The sequence below is a fragment of the Vigna unguiculata genome, chromosome 2, assembly GCF_037176805.1.
Source record: "Vigna unguiculata cultivar grain cowpea cultivar isolate G323 ecotype 2 chromosome 2, ASM3717680v1, whole genome shotgun sequence".
NCBI lineage: Eukaryota > Viridiplantae > Streptophyta > Magnoliopsida > Fabales > Fabaceae > Vigna > Vigna unguiculata.
In genome coordinates, this window is record NC_140793.1 from 16590333 (window position 1) to 16610894 (window position 20562).

Consider the following 20562-nt stretch of genomic DNA (forward strand, 5'->3'; position numbering starts at 1 on the left):
AAATCAAACCCATGAATTTGATGAAACCCTTTAGCGACAAGATGGGCTTTATATTTATTAATGGAGACATCAGCATTTTCCTTTACTCTAAATACCCATTTACTACCAATCATTTTTCTGCCAGGAGGGAGAGAAACCAGATCTCAGGTTTTCTGTTTGAGTAAAGCTTCATACTCACACTGCATTGCTACTGTCCAATTAGCATCACTAAGAGCTTGTTTAACTGTCTTGGGCTCAGATATTTTTAACTGTTGATGGGCAGCTGTTTTAGATTTGGTTTGCATAGGATGAATGTTTTTACATAGTGCAGGAACAGAATCTGAACCAGGATGTGTCTCAGGAAAAGAAACAGATTCAGCCTCTAAAGAGATACTTGAGCTCAATGGGGAGGTTTTGTCAGCAGAAACCTGAATTGGAGAAGCCAGAATAGGAGAAACAAAAGATTCGAGTGGTGACAAGTTAGGCTGTAGTATAAAATACTTATTCATATCTTTAATACAATTAGGAAACTAAGGAAACAACTCAGAATAATGAAACCTCTGTTCATCAAATAAAACATCTTTAGAGATAAAGATGTGCCCACTAGAAGCCAGACACTTGCATCCCTTGTGAAGATGTGTATAACCAAGAAACAGACACTCTTCAGATCTGAAGTCAAGTTTGTGACTTTTATAAGGTCGTAACAGAGGAAAACATGAGCAGCCAAAAGTTTTAAGAAAATGATAATCTAGATTTTTATGAAACAAGACAGAAAAAGGAATAGCAAACCGAAGAGATACAGTGGGTAATCTATTGATAAGATAGACTGCAGTAGTAAATGCATAATCCCAAAAATGAAAAGGAAGAGATGCTTGATGTAATAAGGTAAGACCTACTCAACAATGTGTCTATGTTTGCGTTCAATGACACAATTTTTATGATGAGCATGAGGACTTGAGTCTATGAACAATACCATGATGAGCTAAATAATTGGTGAAAGGACGAAACTCACTACCCAGTCGGATTGAACTTGTTTAATTTTACAATTGAGCTGCAATTCAACCACTTGTTTAAAAGTTTGGAAAACTGATAGAGTTTCATTTTTAGTCTTGATAGGAAAAATCCAGGTATATCTAGAGAAAGCATCAACAAAAGTTACATAATATTTATAGCCAGTATGAGATGTAATGTGAGCAGGTCCCCATAAATCAGTAAAAATTAATTCCAAAGGAGAATAGACAGATTTAGAGTCATGAGAAGGCAACCTATGAGATTTACCCGCACAACAAGATTGACAAAAAACAGAATCAATTTTATTAGGGAATGAAAGATTACAATGTTTGAATACAAGATGCATAATATGGCTGTTAGGATGACCTAATCTTGTGTGCCACAAATGAACACTAGTACTGTTAGAAATAGCTTTATTTACATGATTTAAAGTAGCAGAAAAAGAAGGGGACGCAACAAAGCGGAGATGGTGACTGCCAATGGTTTGATTGAGAGAAAATATGAATATTATGGAAGGAGTAGAATCCATCTGGTCCAACACCTCCATGAAGAAGAACCTTATTCGATCCCTGGGATTTTACAAGACATTTATCATAATGGAACTCAGAAAACAGAGTTATCTTTGGTAAATTGACTGGCACTCAACAAATTTTTCATTACAGAGGGAACATGCAACAAATGATTGAGTTTAAAAAGAACACGAGAATCAAAAGGAGATTCAAACAGAAAAGATCCAGCACCAGAAATACTCAAACCTGCACCATTTCCTATGAAAATTTTGTCTGGTCCATCAAAATATTGCATTTGTTTAATGTTTAGAGATTCACTGATAATATGGAGACTAGCACCAGAATCAGGGATCCATGAAGTAGTAGCTTTACCTTGAGAATAAGATTGGACAACCATGGCACTAGGGCCAATAAAAGGAGTGGAGGTTGTGTTTGGATTTGTCCAAGTATGAGAGGCTTTATAAGAACTTGCAGAGTAGGGGATGGACTGTTGTGTGGCGGGATCAATGAACATCAGAGATTCAGGAGGTTGATATGAGGAATTAGACCGAACATGACACACATTTGCCGTATGACCAAATTTGAGACAGATTTGGCATTGAAAGTTGGCAAACTTGCCACCATGACCTCGTGCAGAATTATTTCCTCCATGAGAAGAACCACAAATACCACTGTGTTGATGAGTACCACGGGAGTAGGAGCCTTGAGTGTAATGAAGAGAAGGAGTGACTAAGGACTATGTGTCCTGAACATATTTGTTTAACCGAGTCTCATGATCGCATAGCAAGGCTTCAATTTCTGCTATAGAAGGGACACGTTTCTTGCTTTCAATGACAGAAACTACTAGTGCATAATCAGAAGCGAGACCTTCCAAAATAGCATCAACATGCTCTTCATGACAAACAGGAGCACCTACACTAGCAAGTTCATCCATGTAGTTTATAATCCTCAACAAGTATTCATCCATAGACTTAGAATCAAGTTTAATAGCTCTCATAGATGTACGTAATTGTCTGGCACGAGACTTGGTTTGGAGGTTGAAATACTCATGAATCTCCTCCCAGACTTCATACAAGTGACTGCAACCAAGCACGCGGGACAACACAGACTTTGAAAGAGTAGACTGCAACCAAGCCAGCAAAGTTTGATCCTGGACCTCCCAGGCTTCGTAGTCAGGATTAACCAGGCCGTGTAAGTAATTAGAATTATCAAGTTTTTCTGTCATCGACGTCGAAAACGAAGGTGAAGCCATGAGAAGAGAGCACACGTAAGCAAAATAGAGAGTCGAAACACCGTCAACCACCGATTGAAACCACGCCGGAAGACAAGCGCGAGAAGAATACCTAGCATCAATCAATGAATAGTGAACGAGAGAACGATCCACCGATTGGACCAGATTGCAACGAGAAACGCGAACAATCGACAACCAAATCGGAGAAGAGAGAACGACTCACCGATTGGACCAGATCGCAACGAGAAACGTGAACAATCAACGATCAAATTGGAGGAGAGAGAACGATGCACCGATTGGACCAGATTGCAACGAGAAACGCGAACAATCAACGAGCCTTCTTGGACATTCTTACCATGTTAGAACGTATCCTAGCAAGCTTTCTTGGACATTCTGTTCCACCTGATATTGGGCCGCTAACGGACCTCCCACTAATTTCTAGTCCCACGCATGAGATGAATATACCTCAGCGTGAAGGGGTGTGTTGGAAGTCTCACATCGACTAGAGATAAGGTCAATTCACAATATATAAATAGGTGCAATCCTTACCTTACAAGTCGGTTTTGTGGGGTTGAGTTAGACTTAAAGTCCACTTTTTAACAACCATATTTTGGATAAATCTGACATTGGAAATTTGCACTGCGATTACATCGACCAGTGCCATGAATATGTCTACCACAACAATTAGGGCTTGCTTGAAAGGATTTTCCACGGCTAAAAAATTCATGCATAGCATCAACATATTCATCAGGTTTGACTGGACAACCAATGCCAATAAGATCATCTTCAATACGCTTTATTTGACCCAACAATTTATTCTTAGTTTTGTTATCAAGTGTATGAGCACACATATCAGTATGTAATTGACGTGCACGTGCCTTCATTTGAGTGAATAAATGAACGTGAATCTACTCCCAAACTTGGTAAGAGTTAACAACACCAAGGATTTCATTCATCTCAATCCCTCACCTTGAGTTTGAGGGGGGTTTTTAATGCTATATGTTTTTACTGTTTTTTGTTGGTTTTATTTTCTTTCTTTTATTATAGTTGAATCTGTTCTTTCCTTTTCCCTTTATTTTTTGTAATTTTCGGAGGTTAGACTAATTTGTATCCATCTGATAAGTGCTCCTAACTTCTCTCCTTCTCTCTATATGTCATGTCTGGCAGAACTGCATTTTCTCTGTATTGATCATTTTAAACACTTAATGTTACATACTGATTTGCAGTCACACGATTGTTTTTCCTTGTTTTTAATCAAATCAATTATGTATTAGGACCAATGGCCTCATCATTGAAATACAGAAGAAAGATATTCTTACTAAATTTGAGAATGATATGATATTGTCCTTCCAATTGTCTGGCTTTTCATGTATTTCATTTCTGACTCTAGTATAAAAACTGTCGGAAAAAGAGAAGACTGATATTATATGTTGACTGTTTTCCCTTTGATTTTTTTGTACCAATTTTCACACTTTAATGTGTAAATATTCCAAATGCTTTCTTCCAACACAGATAACCGACTTACCTCCTGGAAGAATTCCTGTTCAAACGTTTACCATTGAAGGAAATGACAAAGGATTTGAGGATGTTTACAAGGTGACAATCCTTCTAAAATTGTCCTGTGTCTTTATTATTCCTTTTTTTGTTGTCTCTTGCCTTTCTTTTCTTTCTCTCAAAATTAATTGATAATTTTACAATGAATTTGATGAAATCTAGATAATGGCTTTATTTAGGTTTGCATTAGAGTCTCATCTTGCTGTCTTACATTCTCTCCCTGAAGGTGAGGTTCCTTGAAGTAGCTCTTTGTTCATTAAAGGTGACATCCATTGACACGTAGAGTCTTCTTGACAAAGGATCAAAAAAACATTTGTATGCCTTTTGTGTAGTCGAGTATCTTAAGAATACCCTTTTCATTACTATGAACATGTACAAACGATACACACCTAAATATTCTAGATTGGAGTTTATTTGTAGGTCCAAGTGTGGGTAGAATGAGGATAGGTTGCATGGGGCTTTTTGATTCTAGGATTTTTTAGGGTAACCTATTGATTAGGTAGGTAGAAGTAAGGAGGGCTTCCCCCAAAATTTCTTCGAGACATGATTTTGAAAAAGCATGGCTCTAGTTTGGTTAAATAGGTGCTCATTTTTTCTTTATGGAATCCCATTTTGTTAGGGTATGTTGACACATGAGGACTCATGGATAATCCCTTCTTTTTGGCAAAAAGAGTTGAGCACATAATTGAAGTAGTCCTTTGCATTGCCAGGCCTAATCCTCTTAACATTGACTTCAAATTGGTTTTTAATCATGGAGACAAACTGATATAAGAGAGTGCCTTCTAATAGGCATTTTAGGATCTTCTATGTAGTAGAGGCCATTCCATTCTCTCGCATGTCCAATCTTCGTCCTCGAGTTCCTGTCCTGTAAATTACAAGTATTATTATAAGAAACAACATTACATGAGAGATCTTCTGTAAGTTTTTGTATAGAAATTAGGTTGGTGGACAACTTAGGGACATGTAGAACATTTTTTAATGTTCTGGATGGATTTATTTGGACCACTCCTTGTCTTGCTACTGTTATAAGGGTTACGTCTGTTAGAATTATTACCTATTGTATCATTAACCCTATGTGTAGGGTGTTGAGTGTGGGAAACTATCTACTGTCGTATCTACTGTTGCATGTAATCATGCCTAGTATCTTAGAGTAGTCTTTTCATATGTACTTGCTTCATTATAAATAGAAGAGGAGAGTGGTACTGTTGTCCACTACTCATATTTTAAAGACTCAGTCTCAAGTTGGTATCAGAACGGGTCGATCCCACTCTGGTTTCTGTCTCATCTGGTCCGTCACCGCTGTCCGCGGTTGATCGCCGTTAGTCACCGCTGCTGTCCGCGGCTGTCCAAGTTCGTTTAACCTCGTTTCTAAACTACCCAACACTGTCAAACAACATTTCAACACTGTCCGCCACTGTCTGCAGTCCTCTGCCGCTGTCCGCCACCGTCCGCCACCGTCCGCCGCCATCCGCCGCCGCCCACCAACGCAGTTCCGTCCGGAAACCATCGGATCTGAACCGCCTCTCCGCATGACAGCCAACCCTGTCGGGGTCGTAGGCAGCGCCGTCGCCACGTGCCTCCACGCGCGTCATCTCTGTTCACTGCAGTCAGGCGCGTGCCGCACACGCGCCGCCTTCCAGTCGCCATTTCGTCGTCACGCCACCTCCGTCGCCGGAGCCTCCTCTACCCGTTTTGACCCTCAAATCTCTGTTCCGGTAAAGTCCAGTAGCACCTCTTGTGGAAATCGTCACTTTCGAATTCGAAAATCGTCACTGTTTCACTATTTTCCAAGATCCTCTTTGTTTTTGTTTATTCTCTTGATCATATCATGGCCAATGGAGGTACTGGGAGTGCTATTTCATTCTCCGGAAGCCCCTGCATTACGTCCGAGAAACTAAATGGCCAAAATTACTTATCTTGGTCCGCTGCCGTCGAGATGTGGTTTCTCGGTCAAGGACACCACGAACACCTTGAGAAAGATGGCAGCCACGTACCTTCTGAAAAAGCTGAACAGTGGAAACAAGCAGATTTCCAACTATGTGCTCTATTGTGGCAGTCGGCGGAACCACGACTTTTGATGTCCCTACGGGCCTTCAAAACTTGCCACTCGTTTTGGAAGCGAACTCAGAATATCTATGCAAATGATATTCAACGCCTCTATGATTCGGCGAACAAGTTGGCATCTATGAAAATGACTAACCATGTTATGATGTCATTCATGAATGACGCTCAAGCTGTTGTGGAAGAACTTCGAATGTTCTTGGAAGTCGACTCTCTAGATGAAATGAAGAAAAAGCTTGACAAGTACTATATGGTAATGATCCTACGCGCTATACACCCAGACTTTAATCATATCCGAGATCAGCTTTTGACCTCTCATGAGGTTCCTTCCATGGAAACTTTGATCTCCCGCATGATATGTGTTCCATGTCTTCAAACTCCAGAAACTCTTGCTATAATGGAACCATCTGTCATGGTCGCCACCCGAGGAAGAGGAGGTTGTGGAACTAGAGGAGGTGGACGTGGAGATCGTGGGCGTCCTCAGTGTACGTATTGTAAAAGGATGGGTCATACCCAAGAAAACTGCTACACTTTACATGGATTTCCTGCCAAAACAGTCAATGTTTCCCAGGCAGAGACTACTGACTCCATGTTCACTGAGGACGAGTATCAAGAGTACCTATGCCTCAAATCCAACAGCTTGGCACAGTCATCTCAAGCTCCAAGTACATCAACTGTTTGCATCTCTCAATCCATGGAAGGTCACAATTCATGGGTAATTGACTCTAGTGCTTCTGATCACATTTCTGGTAATACCTCCTTGTTCTCAACCATTTCATTCCAAGAAAAATCTCATTTTATAACCCTCGCAAATGGTTTTAAAACATCCTCAAAGGGAGTCGGTCAAGCCATCTTATCTCCGTCCTTAAATCTAAAATCTGTCCTTTTTGTCCCTAATTGTCCTTTCAATTTAATTTCCTTAAGTCAGTTAACCAAAACATTGAATTGCTCTGTAACCTTCGATAACAAATCTTTTGTTATACAGGAGCGTGGCTCGGGGAGACAGATTGGAGAAGGATATGAAGCGGGCGGATTATACCATTTTGGATCTCGTCCACGTGTGTCATGTGTTGCAGCTCCCAATCCTAAAATGTTACATGATCGGCTTGGTCACCCTCACCTGTCCAAGTTAAAGAAAATGTTTCCTGAACTTAGTCGTCTCCAGACTTTAGAATGTGAGTCATGTCAACTAGGAAAACATGTTAGATCTACCTTTCCTAAAAGGTCTCAATCAAAGTGTACTTCTAGTTTTTCTATCATCCATTCGGATATCTGGGGACCTAGTCGTGTCTCATCTTTTGGCTTTAGGTATTTTGTTACTTTCATTGATGAATATTCGAGATGTACTTGGGTTTATCTTATGAAAGATCGTTCTGAATTATTATCCCTCTTCACATCCTTTTTGAATGAAATCAAGAATCAATTTGGTCAAGTAATTAAAATCTTAAAAAGTGACAATACCAAAGAGTATTTTTCGTCTGCTCTTTCTAATGTTTTGAGTTCCCATGGTATCCTGCACCAGTCTACTTGTCCTCATACGCCACAACAAAATGGTATAGCAGAAAGAAAAAATAGACACATAGTTGAAACTGTTCGTACCCTTTTGCTTAGTGCCAACGTTCCTGTCCATCACTGGGGAGATGCCATATTAACTGCAGGTTTTCTTATTAATCGGATGCCATCTTCCTCTCTCAATCATAAGGTCCCTTTCTCCATTCTGTTTCCAGAAATCCTCTCTTTCACACTTCTCCTAGAGTTTTTGGTTGTGTATGTTTTATTCATGACATGTCTCCCGGGTTAGACAAGCTTTCTGCTCGCTCTCTCAAATGTGTTTTCTTAGGCTATTCACGACTTCAAAAAGGGTATCGATGTTACTCTCCTGAAACCAAGAAATATTACATGTCTGCCAATGTTACATTTTTTGAACAGACCCCTTACTTCTCTTCATCTGTTCAAGATGTCCATGTCATACAGCAGGTCCTTCCTATTCCCGTGGTTGAGTACAATATTTCCAATGTCCCTGTCACTCCAAGTCTCGACCAAAGTCCTCCTGAGCCATCATCTCCACCTATTGATTCTCTCCAACACAGGACACCGGCGAATAGTCCAGTTGTTCAAGAACATGGTGAATCCCCTACTTCAGATTCTTCTCCCTTGTCTCTTGATCCCACGACTCCTGGTGAAGGTGATTCAGGTTGGCCCATTGCTCTCAGAAAAGGTACTCGTTCCTCTCGAAATCCACATCCCATTTATAATTTTCTTAGCTATCACCTATTATCGCCTTCCTATTGTTCACTTTTATCCTCAGTGTCTTCTGTTATTATTCCCAAAAGTGTGAATGAAGCACTTGATCATCCTGGATGGCGACAAGCCATGATTGCAGAAATGCAGGCTCTTGAAAGCAATCATACTTGGGAGCTCGTGCCCCTCCCTTCGGGTAAGAAGGCTGTTGGTTGTCGATGGGTGTATGCAATTAAAGTTGGCCCCGATTGGTTGCAAAAGGGTACACTCAGGTTTATGGCCTTGACTATTGTGACACCTTCTCTCCCGTGGCCAAGATGACTACTATTCGCGTCTTCTTTCCAATGGCAGCAATTCGTCACTGGCCGCTTCATCAATTGGATAGTAAAAATGCCTTCCTTCATGGTGATCTTGAGGAGGAAGTTTACATGGAGCAACCTCCTGGGTTTGTTGCTCAGGGGGAGTCTGGTATGGTATGCAAATTGCATCGATCTTTATATGGCCTCAAACAATCACCACGAGCTTGGTTTGGAAAATTCAGCTCCATTGTTCAGAAATTTGGATTAAGACGCAGTGAGGCAGATCATTCAGTCTTTTACAAACATACCTCTCCTGGGAAATGTGTCTACCTAATAGTATATGTTGATGATATTGTTATTACAGGAAATGATACTACTGGAACATCTCAACTGAAGGAGCACTTGTGTAAACATTTTCAAACCAAGGATCTCGGAAGCCTCAAATACTTCTTGGGCATTGAAGTAGCTCAGTCAAAAGATGGAGTTGTAATCTCTCAAAGGAAATATGCTCTTGATATATTACAAGAAACAGGTATGATTGACTGCAGACCAGTAGAGAGTCCTATGGACCCAAATCAGAAGTTAACAACAGAAGAAGGCGAATTATTCTCCGATCCAGAGAGATATAGGAGGCTCGTTGGAAAGTTAATTTATTTCACTATTACGAGGCCTGATCTATCTTTCGCAGTTGGAATTGTTAGCCAGTTTATGTAGACTCCATGTCTTGGACATTGGAATGCCATCATCCGTATTTTAAGGTACCTCAAGAAGGCTTCAGGACAAGGTTTGCTATATGAAGATAAAGGAAATGTTCAAATCTCTGGGTACTGTGATGCTGATTGGGCAGGCTCTCCTATTGACAGACGCTCTACTACGGGATATTGTGTCCTCCTTGCTGGAAATGTTATCTCTTGGAAAAGTAAGAAGCAAAATGTAGTGGCTTGATCCACCGCTGAAGCTGAATATCGGGCAATGGCGTCTCTCACGTGTGAACTCATATGGGTAAAGCAATTTCTTCGAGAGCTTAACTTCTGTGAAATTCAAACCATGAAGATGTACTGTGACAACCAGGCTGCTCTCCACATTGCATCAAATCCAGTGTTTCATGAGAGAACTAAACACATAGAAATTGAATGCCACTTTGTTCGAGAAAAATTGATGACCAAGGAAATTTGTACTGAGTTCGTTGGGTCAAATGACCAACTTGCAGATGTGTTGACCAAGTCATTAAGGGGACCTCAGATTGAGTTCATTTGTTCCAAGCTTGGTTCATACAATTTGTATGCTCCAGCTTGAGGGGGAGTGTTAGAATTATTACCTATTGTATCATTAACCCTATGTGTAGGGTGTTGAGTGTGGGAAACTATCTACTGCCGTATCTACTGTTGCATGTAATCATGCCTAGTATCTTAGAGTAGTCTTTTCATATGTACTTGCTTCATTATAAATAGAAGAGGAGGAGAGTGGTATTGTTGTCCACTACTCATATATTTTAAAGTCTCAGTCTCAAGTACGTCTACTATGGAAATTCTTTTGTTGCTAGGACATGGATAATATGTGGAGAAGTATTAGGGTAAGGGTGTCATATGGTCTGTGGCTCCGGAATCTAATATTTAGGAGTGGGTAAATATTGTATCTGAATCATGAAGTCCAAAAGAAAATGGAAAATTACCGGAATATGTTTAGGAGTACATCCTCATGTTTTTTCTCTGTATTTAGAAATCCATTTTTCTTTTGATTAATAACCATGGTTGTTCCTTCTTCAACTACTCATGTTGTGCTTTCAACAGTTGGGGTTTCCAGCATCAAATTTCAACTGTTTCTTCATTCTGAATGATAACTATCACTTCATTAACTCCTGGGACTTTCTTTTTTCCCAAAATTTGGATACATACTTGATAATATTCAGAATTCAGGCCTACCAAAAAATCATAAACCCTATATTGTTCAATGTAATCTTTAAGGATTGCTGAATCTTTCGGACACCTTGCTTTTATAACGCGATAGTGATCCAATTCCATCCATAGAGACTTGAGTTGATTGGCATATTCTGTAACAAATTTGTTTCCCAGTTTGGCTCCCAAAGTTTTCACCTTTACATCATATATTTGTGCAGCATGCTAACATCCTTTGCCTTGGAATAGGTTTGTTCCATCACTTCCCAAATTCCACAACCATTTACAACCATGCCATGCCTTGGCATTTGTGATAAAGGATTATCTTGTTCCTTTTTAAAATTATTGAATATTGTGTTAGTTGATTAAGAAAGCTAAGTGAAATCTCCAATAGACATTAAGATAGCATGTTATCTAGATGTGAAGGTTCCTTTCACAAAACTCAAGAGAAGAAGATGATGGATTGATTCAAAACAAAAAGGAAATGGAATGCACATAAACCATAGAAAACCAAGAACAATTAAAGGAAGAAGAAAGCATAAAATGAAAAGGAAACGAATGGTAAAAAATGTGAGAAGCACGCCACTACAAGGCTAGGCAAGAAGCTATGGCATCTTTGAAGATGAGTGGATGTGTGCCACCACTTGCTATGCAACATAAGGCTTAAAAGTATTCAATCCCTAGAGAGGAAACTCTCACAAATGGTTGAGACATAAGAATGTTTTTACTTCAAAATGTTCAACCCTTGTACAAGTGGTAGAGTGCTCCTTAAATAGAAGAGTTTAGGGGCCTCTAAGCAAATAAAAGATACCTAAGGATATCTCTACAAAAACCTAACTCTAGTTTCTAGAAACTAGGTCAAATAAGGTTACAAAATGAGAGACAAAAGAGCTAACTATGGTGTATGCAAGGCTAATTTCGTTCTAGCACTAAAGGAGACCAAGAAGGTGTCTCATGTCTCCAAAAGTGGCCAAAGTGTGCTAAAAACAAAAGAGACCAAAGGTACATAGGTACACTTGCTTTATGCCTTTTACTTTATGCTTTTTGCCCTTTCTCTCTCTTTCACCTATGCTCCATCTCATCTCCACTTCTCCACTAGTGTTGCGCCACATCACCCACCATAATCAAGCTTACTTAATCCTACAAAACACATAAATAAGTATTAGCATGTTGGCTTAAGTCAAGTCGACTCTAGTCAATAAGTCAAACCTAGTCAAAGGTCAACAAATCAACTAAGGTTGATTCAACTAAGTCAACTTAGGAAATGTCAAACATAATGAAAACAATGAACATGGATGAAGGATTAGTGAACTTCCTTTCTAAACATACTTAGTCTTCTTAAGCATGTACCTCCATCCTTGGTTAGGGTCAATCCTTCATCAATTTGTTTCATCAGGGGCATTGCTAGTAAGGTGACTTGCCCTTCCCTTTTCCCTTCAATATGGTCTTGATGAGTTGATACCATTTAAGATAATTCTTCCTAGTTAACCAATAATGAATATTCTGCAATTCTCCAACACAGTGTGATTTTTCCCTTATTTTAGTAAGGGAATTCTCAGTATCAGCCATGGATGAAGACTGCAATAAGATAGGGAGACAACAATGAAAGTTGTGAGACTAGCAGCGATGAAGGCTGCAGTGAAAAAACAGAGGCAGCGATGAAGGTTGTAGCGCAAAAACAGAGCAATGAAGGCTGCAAGTGAAAAACAGAGTGGCTCAAGGTGGCGCAGTAGTGGCGACCTGTGATTTAGGGTTTTACGCAACGGTCAGAGGCTCTTAGGATCAGGAGCTCTGATAACATCTCAAATTTAAGAAAGAAGATTATTTTATTTCTTATTCAGAATAATTAGGCCATTGGACCTATATATAAACAAGCCTGCTGGTTATGGAAATATCAATCAGCTAATTCACTTCATGAGAGTGAGTTGCACCAAGCACACGTGACAGAACAGACTGAGAGAGTTGATTTATGCCAAAGAAGTAGAGTTTGATCTTGAACTTCCCAAGCTTCGTATTAAGGATTTAGAGTATCAAGTGTTCTATCATGTTTGGTGAGATATTTAAAAGGAATAACTGGATTTAACACAAAAGATTGCAGTTTGTGAGACTTAATCGTTGGTTCAACATACTGCTGCCAGTGAAGATAATTTGTACAATCTAGCTTTTCAGCAACTGGCATTAGAAAATTGACGAAATAGAATTGGAAGTCATAACGTAGCAGCATGATGCAAGAAACTAGAAGATGTAGCTCAAACAATCAAATAAAAAGGTGATTTGCAAAAGGACACGTGAGGCAGAGCAAAACACAAGTATATATTGCAAAACTAAAACATGTAACAACTGCACTGAACGCTAACACGAAACAATTTCACCGAGGACTGCACCAAAACAATTACACCCAATGCGAGAGTAGAACCGAACATGATGTGTGAAAGCAATTGTGAAATAAGTGTCACCGAAAGACTGCACCAAACACGAAGCAGCGAACCAGTGGTTCAAGAGCACTGTTGGAAGGAACAATTACAGTGACGAACATAAGAAACAAGACGCTAGAAGAATTCACCAAATAAGCATCAAACGAGATAAAGCGGAAGCATGATCGGTTAAAAAAGAAGCTCATGATACCATCATAATCTCCCTAAGAGAGAAACAGAACAGACATGTTTAACGAAACTGATTTTATTCGAACTGAACTTACTACAAAGTTTTGTACATATTGACAAGTATTCCCTATGGATTCTTGTACTGCAAGATGTAAAATACAGCCATATAATATGGTCAACTATTGACTATAGTTGACCATTGACCATAGCATAGTTAACCTCTAACTATTAGATACAAGTAACAACTATAATTGTGTACACTAACAATCTTAAGCTAGTTTCTCATAGTTGTGCTTCAAAGTGCATTGTTGGTTTGGTTTCGCTTAAGTGTGTTTCTTCTTTTCACTTAGCGCTCTCCATCATTTGCTTGGTTTGGCTTTTGCTTCATTTCCTACTTCTATTATGAGAAATTGGATAATTTGAACACTTGAAAGAATTAATATGAGGTTATTATGTCACAAAAAAGCTGTTATAAGTATTGTAAAGAACCTAGTCCACCATGATATGACAAAGCATGTCGAGATTGACTGACATTTCATTAAAAGAAAAATTGACCATGGTATTATAAGTGTTGACCATGTTCCATCATGCAGACAAACAACAAGCATCCTGACAAAGGCTCTTCCAAGGAGCACATATGATAGCATTAGATCTCTTCTGGTGGGTATGATAGACATCTACCACCAAGATTTTGGAGGAGTGTAAATCAACTCATAAATGAGATTCTGTTGGAGATGAGGACATATCAATCAGAATTATCCAATTCTGATTTGTACAGCCCATAATAAGATTTAATGTTACCAAGATCAGTTTTATTCCCTTGTATTCTATTTATACCTTTTCTGTATTTTTCACAAATTAGAAAATTGTTGAAGATCTCACATCAACTAGAGATAAGACAAGTTTATACTATATAAGTGGGTACAAATCTCACCTTACAAGCCTGTTTTGTAAGGTTGAGTTAGATTTAAAGTCCACTACTTAACAAAAATATACACCCTATTTTACAAACTTTGTATTTTCTTTCTTTTTATGATATTGAGGTATGTTGTATGATTGATGTTGTTTGTGACATAGTTGGGATAGCAAACAACATAGTGATGTGTTAGCATTGTCATTTCTATTACAAAAGCAGAATGTAAACCAATAGTTATGACTAAATAGTAGCTTATGTGTTTTATTGAGAAATATCTTGTTATGTCTATTGTGTTCCTTGACCTTCGATTGTTTTCTATGTTTTAGAAACGTTTTTCTTTCACTTTTTTTTCTTATGATATCAATTTAAATAACCCTCTTCTGATACAGATGATGTTGGATGAGTTAGAAGATGGAGGAAAAGTTTATCTTGTCTACCCGATTATTGAACTTTCTGAACAGTTGCCTCAGCTTCGTGCTGCCTCTGCAGATTTTGAAGTTATATCACACCGATTTCAAGGATATAATTGTGGTTTACTACATGGAAAAATGAGAAGTGAAGAAAAAGAAGAAACGTTAAGAAAGTTTAGAAGTGGAGAAATACATATACTACTTGCAACTCAAGTAATTGAGATTGGTGTTGATGTTCCTGATGCATCTATGATGGTTGTGTTGAACTCTGAGAGGTTTGGAATTGCACAACTGCACCAACTTAGAGGACGAGTAGGACGTGGTACAAAGCAATCAAAATGTATACTAGTAACGTCAACTGCCAGTAGCCTAAATCGTTTGAAGGTACTAGAACAATCATCAGATGGGTTTTATCTTGCTAATATGGACCTTCTCTTACGGGGACCTGGTGACTTGCTTGGAAAGAAACAATCTGGACATCTTCCTGAGTTTCCTATTGCCAGATTGGAAGTTGATGGGAATATTTTACAAGACGCGCATATTGCTGCACTGGTAATTGTTGAATAACACACTCTTAATTGTTTATGTGGTGATTTATTACTTTTAATTGTCATGCCTGTCTATATAGTAAATTAGTAATTGCCCGAAGTACATGTTTCATTCAACTTAACTTTAATAAATGATCACTTATTGCTGATCTAAAATATTCTTTTTGCAAATCTTTCATTGAGTTTTACCACTTGAATTTTGGTCAAGTAATTCCCTATGGATTCTTGATCAGTCATGGACATCAGCTCATTTAGTTTAGCATAGGGATTAAAAGTACATTTTCTTTGATTAGTCAGCACCTCTGTATGATTTTGTTTAGAATATCCTAGGCTTCTTTAATTGAATTGGCTTATGATATCTTCTCCAATTGTCAGACAACAACAAATAGAAAGTGCAGAAAAACATAAGAGGCATAGCTAAAAGAGAGCAAAATACTCCACCAAAGTCAAAGCATCATACTCTGGACTTTTCTATTTCCAGATTCTCGATAATCCCTATTAGAGAGATGTAAAACATTCGGTTATTCAACTGGATGCTTTTTTCTTTCTTAGTCTGTAACAAGAACAATAGGATTTAATGCCTATATATACAAAGCTTGAACTCTCAGTTGAGTGTGGAATAAGATACAATTTCAATTTCATGTTTCCATTCTTCTCTCATATTCTTTTCTAATAATCCCCAATCATCTCATCTTTCCCCATGTACGAGAAATATTTTTGTTTCTCACTCTAACTAACTTCCACGACCACATATCCATCTAATCACTAGTCTTTGTTGATTTCGACCTATTGGAATTCACATTATTGCACCTATCCCATTTAGAGAATGAATTCCTATCACTCCTTGAGGGAAGTTATCTTATCCTTAAACAAAAGTCACGAAATTCAGGTTGTCAGTTCTCAAGAGCCTTTTTCACAAGCTTAGTACACTTGAACTTTGTGAGAAAATAAAGAATAATTTAATTGGTATCTGTTTAAATAAAAGGGAGAGAGAGACATAGGTTGAATCCTTGATGTAAATACACGCACAGGATAATGTATTTATAATAAAATGCAAACATATAAATCATATAATCAATTCTAGGTCTCCATAAATGCTTAGTAAAATTATCTGATAATTAATCATTTGAGTTAACAAACTCAGTTTTGAAATAGGCTTAAAAAATCCCAATGACCTTGCCTATGGCAACAATGGACAGTGGACTTTGCCAAGCTGATGGGTGGAATACACGTGTCAGGACCAGTGGTGGCATGTGACGATGTGTGACAAGTCCACCGGCAATTCAATTGACAACATTGTGATCGCAAGTGTGAGACATGTCTTTTTGGCCTACCACTGACCTCAATGGTGGTAGCGGACAGTGACAATGACGGTTGTTTACAGAGCAGCAAAAACTGAGCATCCAAAATTGAGAGAGCTGATTCCAACTTGAACTATATAAAAGAATAAAAAAAAAATCATTTTATTGATAACAATCACATATGTTATATTCTTATCACCTTCATTTATAGCAATCAAACTCTCTAAATTAAGGAGACAAAAATGTTAAAATATTTGAAAACTTTTAAAGCTATGTTTTCCTAATCAATATGGAAATGTTGAGGATATTGTTTATTTACATTAACATATTGATGCAATCCTTCCGTGACTTCCTTCCAAAGGAACATATTCCTTCATTATGATGATTCATAGTCCAATTGATCCTCTCTCTATTGAAGATGTTTAGTTTCTTGTTCCAAGAAGCTCAATTTGGCAAGTTTCGTGAGGAACTTCCTTTTTCTAATATCTCTGTCAATGTTGCACAAGCTTCCACTATGAAACCTTATTCTGCTCCTTCTCAATCCTGTGAGCAACAAGATAATGGCAGTTCCCCAGGCTATTATGGCCTTTATGGGTTTGTGGTCGAGTATGTAATGGTGGAGATGGTTTCAAAACTACTTGTCAACTATGTAACAATGGTAGTGATGCATGTAACTGATGGAACTGCTTTTATCCAAATTTCGATCCTCCATTTTTGTCTTCATGCTTTTGCTTTTTTCATGCACTGGCTTGATTTTTTTTAGCTTCTCAGCAGCTGCAACATAACACCTTAGAATATACAAAAAAACATTTATGCAACTAAAAAACTATTTTTAACATGTTTTTATATCTCAAGCTCATTTAGCTATCTTAAAATAAATCCTAATTAAAATAACATTTTAAGCACAAAAACTAATTATGAAACCAAAATTAAAGGTCAAATGAGGATATAAATATGTGTGTGGGGAGTTGATAAACTTTTGATGATTTTATGTTTTAGGATTTAGAGTTTAGGTTTTACTTTCGATGTCGACCAGGGTTTTAGTTCATTCCAGTTACCCCAGTTCCACTGCCCATTATAAGAACGTTTTACCAGTTGAACTACTTTATGCTAGATTTCATTATATCTAGTGATAGTGATATGCTTTTGTTTAACAAAATGAAAAAATAATTTCCATTTGTCCAAAACTTACTGATTGCAGAAAATTTTAAGCGCGTCTCATGATTTGGAGCAATTTCCTTCGCTTAAACTGGAGCTTAGCATGAGACAGCCACTTTGCCTACTAGGTGATTGAATCTTGATCTGGTATTGTATTCAGAAGTTACTGCGCTCGTTGGATTATTTTGGTAATGTAATTTATTTCATAGGCTCTTATTTGTCGTGTAAACATGATTTAGCTATGTGCATTTCGTCCTACATTACAAAATGAATCAAATGAAACCTCGTTTCATTCCTGAAGCGGCTACCTTTAGCTTTTAGGTTTATACTCACATCACATCTTGAAATCCTGCTGTTGTCTATATACCCTGTCAAGTGGCCATAATATGCCTCAATGTAGCAATCTTTGTAATATTAAGATGAATCATAGCCACTCACGGAAGAAAAAATAGAATTAAAAAAGCCGTAGAAAGCTCTCTCATATTTCTTTTCATTTCTTGTTCTTCAACATTTTACAATTGCAATCTTATCGAGATCCATGCAACCAAGTGTATATTAACATTTCTTGTATCTGACTGCGCTGGGGTATTTCTTTTATCACCTTGATACCTTCTTCCTACACTTCCGTAGTTATAGAAAAAGTTCAAGTTTAGATTGCGTAATATAGAACTCAAAAATGTGTAAATGTATTACATATTGGATAATTTCTGAAATATATTTTTGGATCCAAAAATTATTTTGGATTATACAATTTGAACAAATTTCAAATTGTATAACTATGCAATACAATCCTATCCAGAAAAGTTGATGATTATTGTTGACTTTGAATAAGTTGATGATCATTATTGACTTAATTTCTCCTGTAAAATAGATGAAATATTAAAAGATAAATTAGAGTTTATAATTTTTATAATTATAAAGAACATGAATAAGAAATGAAAAAAAAGTCACAGTTTAGAAGATTGATAAGTAAAGTGTTTATATTTATTGTAGGTTTATATTTATAAACTCTTTAATGTTTAAAAGATAAAAGATAAAAATAAAAATAAGTCCAATTTCATGTGTCCAATAAATCTAAGAACAACTAAAAGATGAAAGATAAAAGTCCAATTACATAGATTTAATAATTATGGATTTAGAAATTTATTCATCTAATCTTTAATTCTTCACTTCATCATAGGTATTTTGAATTGTCATGATTCCTTGCTCAAAGTTCCTCTGAATGGGTTCCGAAAATAGTCCTCTGTCGCTATGTAATCTAAAATTCATTATGGATTGTTATTTTAGACTTTTCCAACCCGATGGAGGTGCAAGAGGAAAATGTGTGCAAAGAGTAATCACCACTACTCTCAAAGAGTTCCACTTTATTACCTCTTTAAAAAGCGTTTGGCATGCAGAAGTTTGTCTACTTACAACGACAGGGAAATTGAAAGGTTAAGGAATGTGAGTTATATTTGCACCTTTCTCGACGGTAATGGCACAGGGATAGATTTTATTATTTGATCTAATTTTCGAAGTGAAAATGTATTTTCATATTCATATTTAATGGTATTAAAAGTGAAAATGTATTTTCATATTCATATTTAATGGTATTAAACTCTTATTTCATTCTCATCCTCGCCGGCTAACAAATATATTAATGCTTATGTTCATTTTCTTTTCAATATCAAATAATTAAATTTTATAAAAGAATCATAAAAAAATGACATAACAAGTATTCAATATCAAACTAATATATTTAATATTAAAAATAAATTATAATTGTATAAAATTTAAATTATAATGTCAAATAACAATAAAATAAAAGTGAATTTTAATGATATATATTAGGTTATCTAATAACTATTAATATTTTAGTAATATAAATAAGAACAGAGTGAAAATAGGAATGAATATTGGGAAACTATAGGAAAAGGAACGAGATAGATATACATATCATACCTGTCCTCATACCCAATTAAAAGCTAAGTATTATTCATATTCATATCTATACTTAGTAAATGTGCGAATTTTGTCAAAATGAAAATGAATTCAAAAATACTCACAAAAAAATATTGTGAAATACTCTAAAAAGTTAATTAAATTAAACATAATTCAAATAATTTACCCTTTCACATGAAATTTTTCACATGAAATTTATATGCGAAAATGATATTTTAACATTTGTTTTTAACTATTTTCTACATGGGTGATGTGTCATAACAATTTTGATTTATTTAATATTTTTTAATGCTAGCATGTGTGGATGGTTTTTGGAGGCAAAAGGCAAAAGCAAAACATTTGGCATCGTCTTTGGTAGAAAGTTCGTAGAGAGAAGAGAAACAGAACGAAAACACATCGACGTTAGGGGAATGAAGAGTAGGGGGTTTTGTTGTTGTCATCCACGCTGACGATGGTTGGTGAATTTCCTTTTATTTACTAACAACATGTTCATGGTTTCTAGCTTGGTAAAGTTCTCGCCTTTAGGGGACAAAATTAGTACTTGCTTGAAGTGTGGTTTAGTGTGCAGTTCGTGTTGTCCCCATTATTGGGTGGATTCTTAGTGTGATTGTGTGTAGTTTGGATGGTGATTGGTGTTCTACTTTGGCATAGTTGTGGGCTTTGGGTGACATAGCATATTTGAACAAAGCACTTTTTCAACAAGCGGTTAGTGAATATTGATGTGGGTTGTTTGTGTGTTGTTGTTTGTTGAGAAATTTGTAGGCCATTTACTTCATTTTTGGATTGTTGGGCAACATTCGCGGGTGATTGTAAGTGTGGTGGTTTTGCGTTCAATGTAGTGTGTTCGTGTTTTCTGTGGTGGAAAGTTTAGTCCTTTGTGGGTTGTGTTACAAATGTACTTTGGT

The 20562-nt window shown here is 37.1% G+C and overlaps 1 protein-coding gene across 4 annotated transcripts in view; it reads left to right on the forward strand.

Moving 5' to 3' along the window:
- The window catches only part of LOC114173409 (DEAD/DEAH box RNA helicase family protein), a 60668-nt gene extending 42459 nt beyond the window's left edge, over positions 1-18209 (forward strand). For all 4 annotated transcript variants that reach the window (XM_028057781.2, XM_085669812.1, XM_085669813.1 and 1 more), the window contains 3 exons: positions 4243-4326; positions 14689-15261; positions 17760-18209. In XM_028057781.2, the coding sequence (XP_027913582.1) occupies positions 4243-4326; positions 14689-15261; positions 17760-17852 (750 nt within the window). In that variant the 3' untranslated portion in view covers positions 17853-18209. The remainder of the gene's footprint in view (positions 1-4242; positions 4327-14688; positions 15262-17759) is intronic.
- Positions 18210-20562: the final 2353 nt, after the last annotated feature.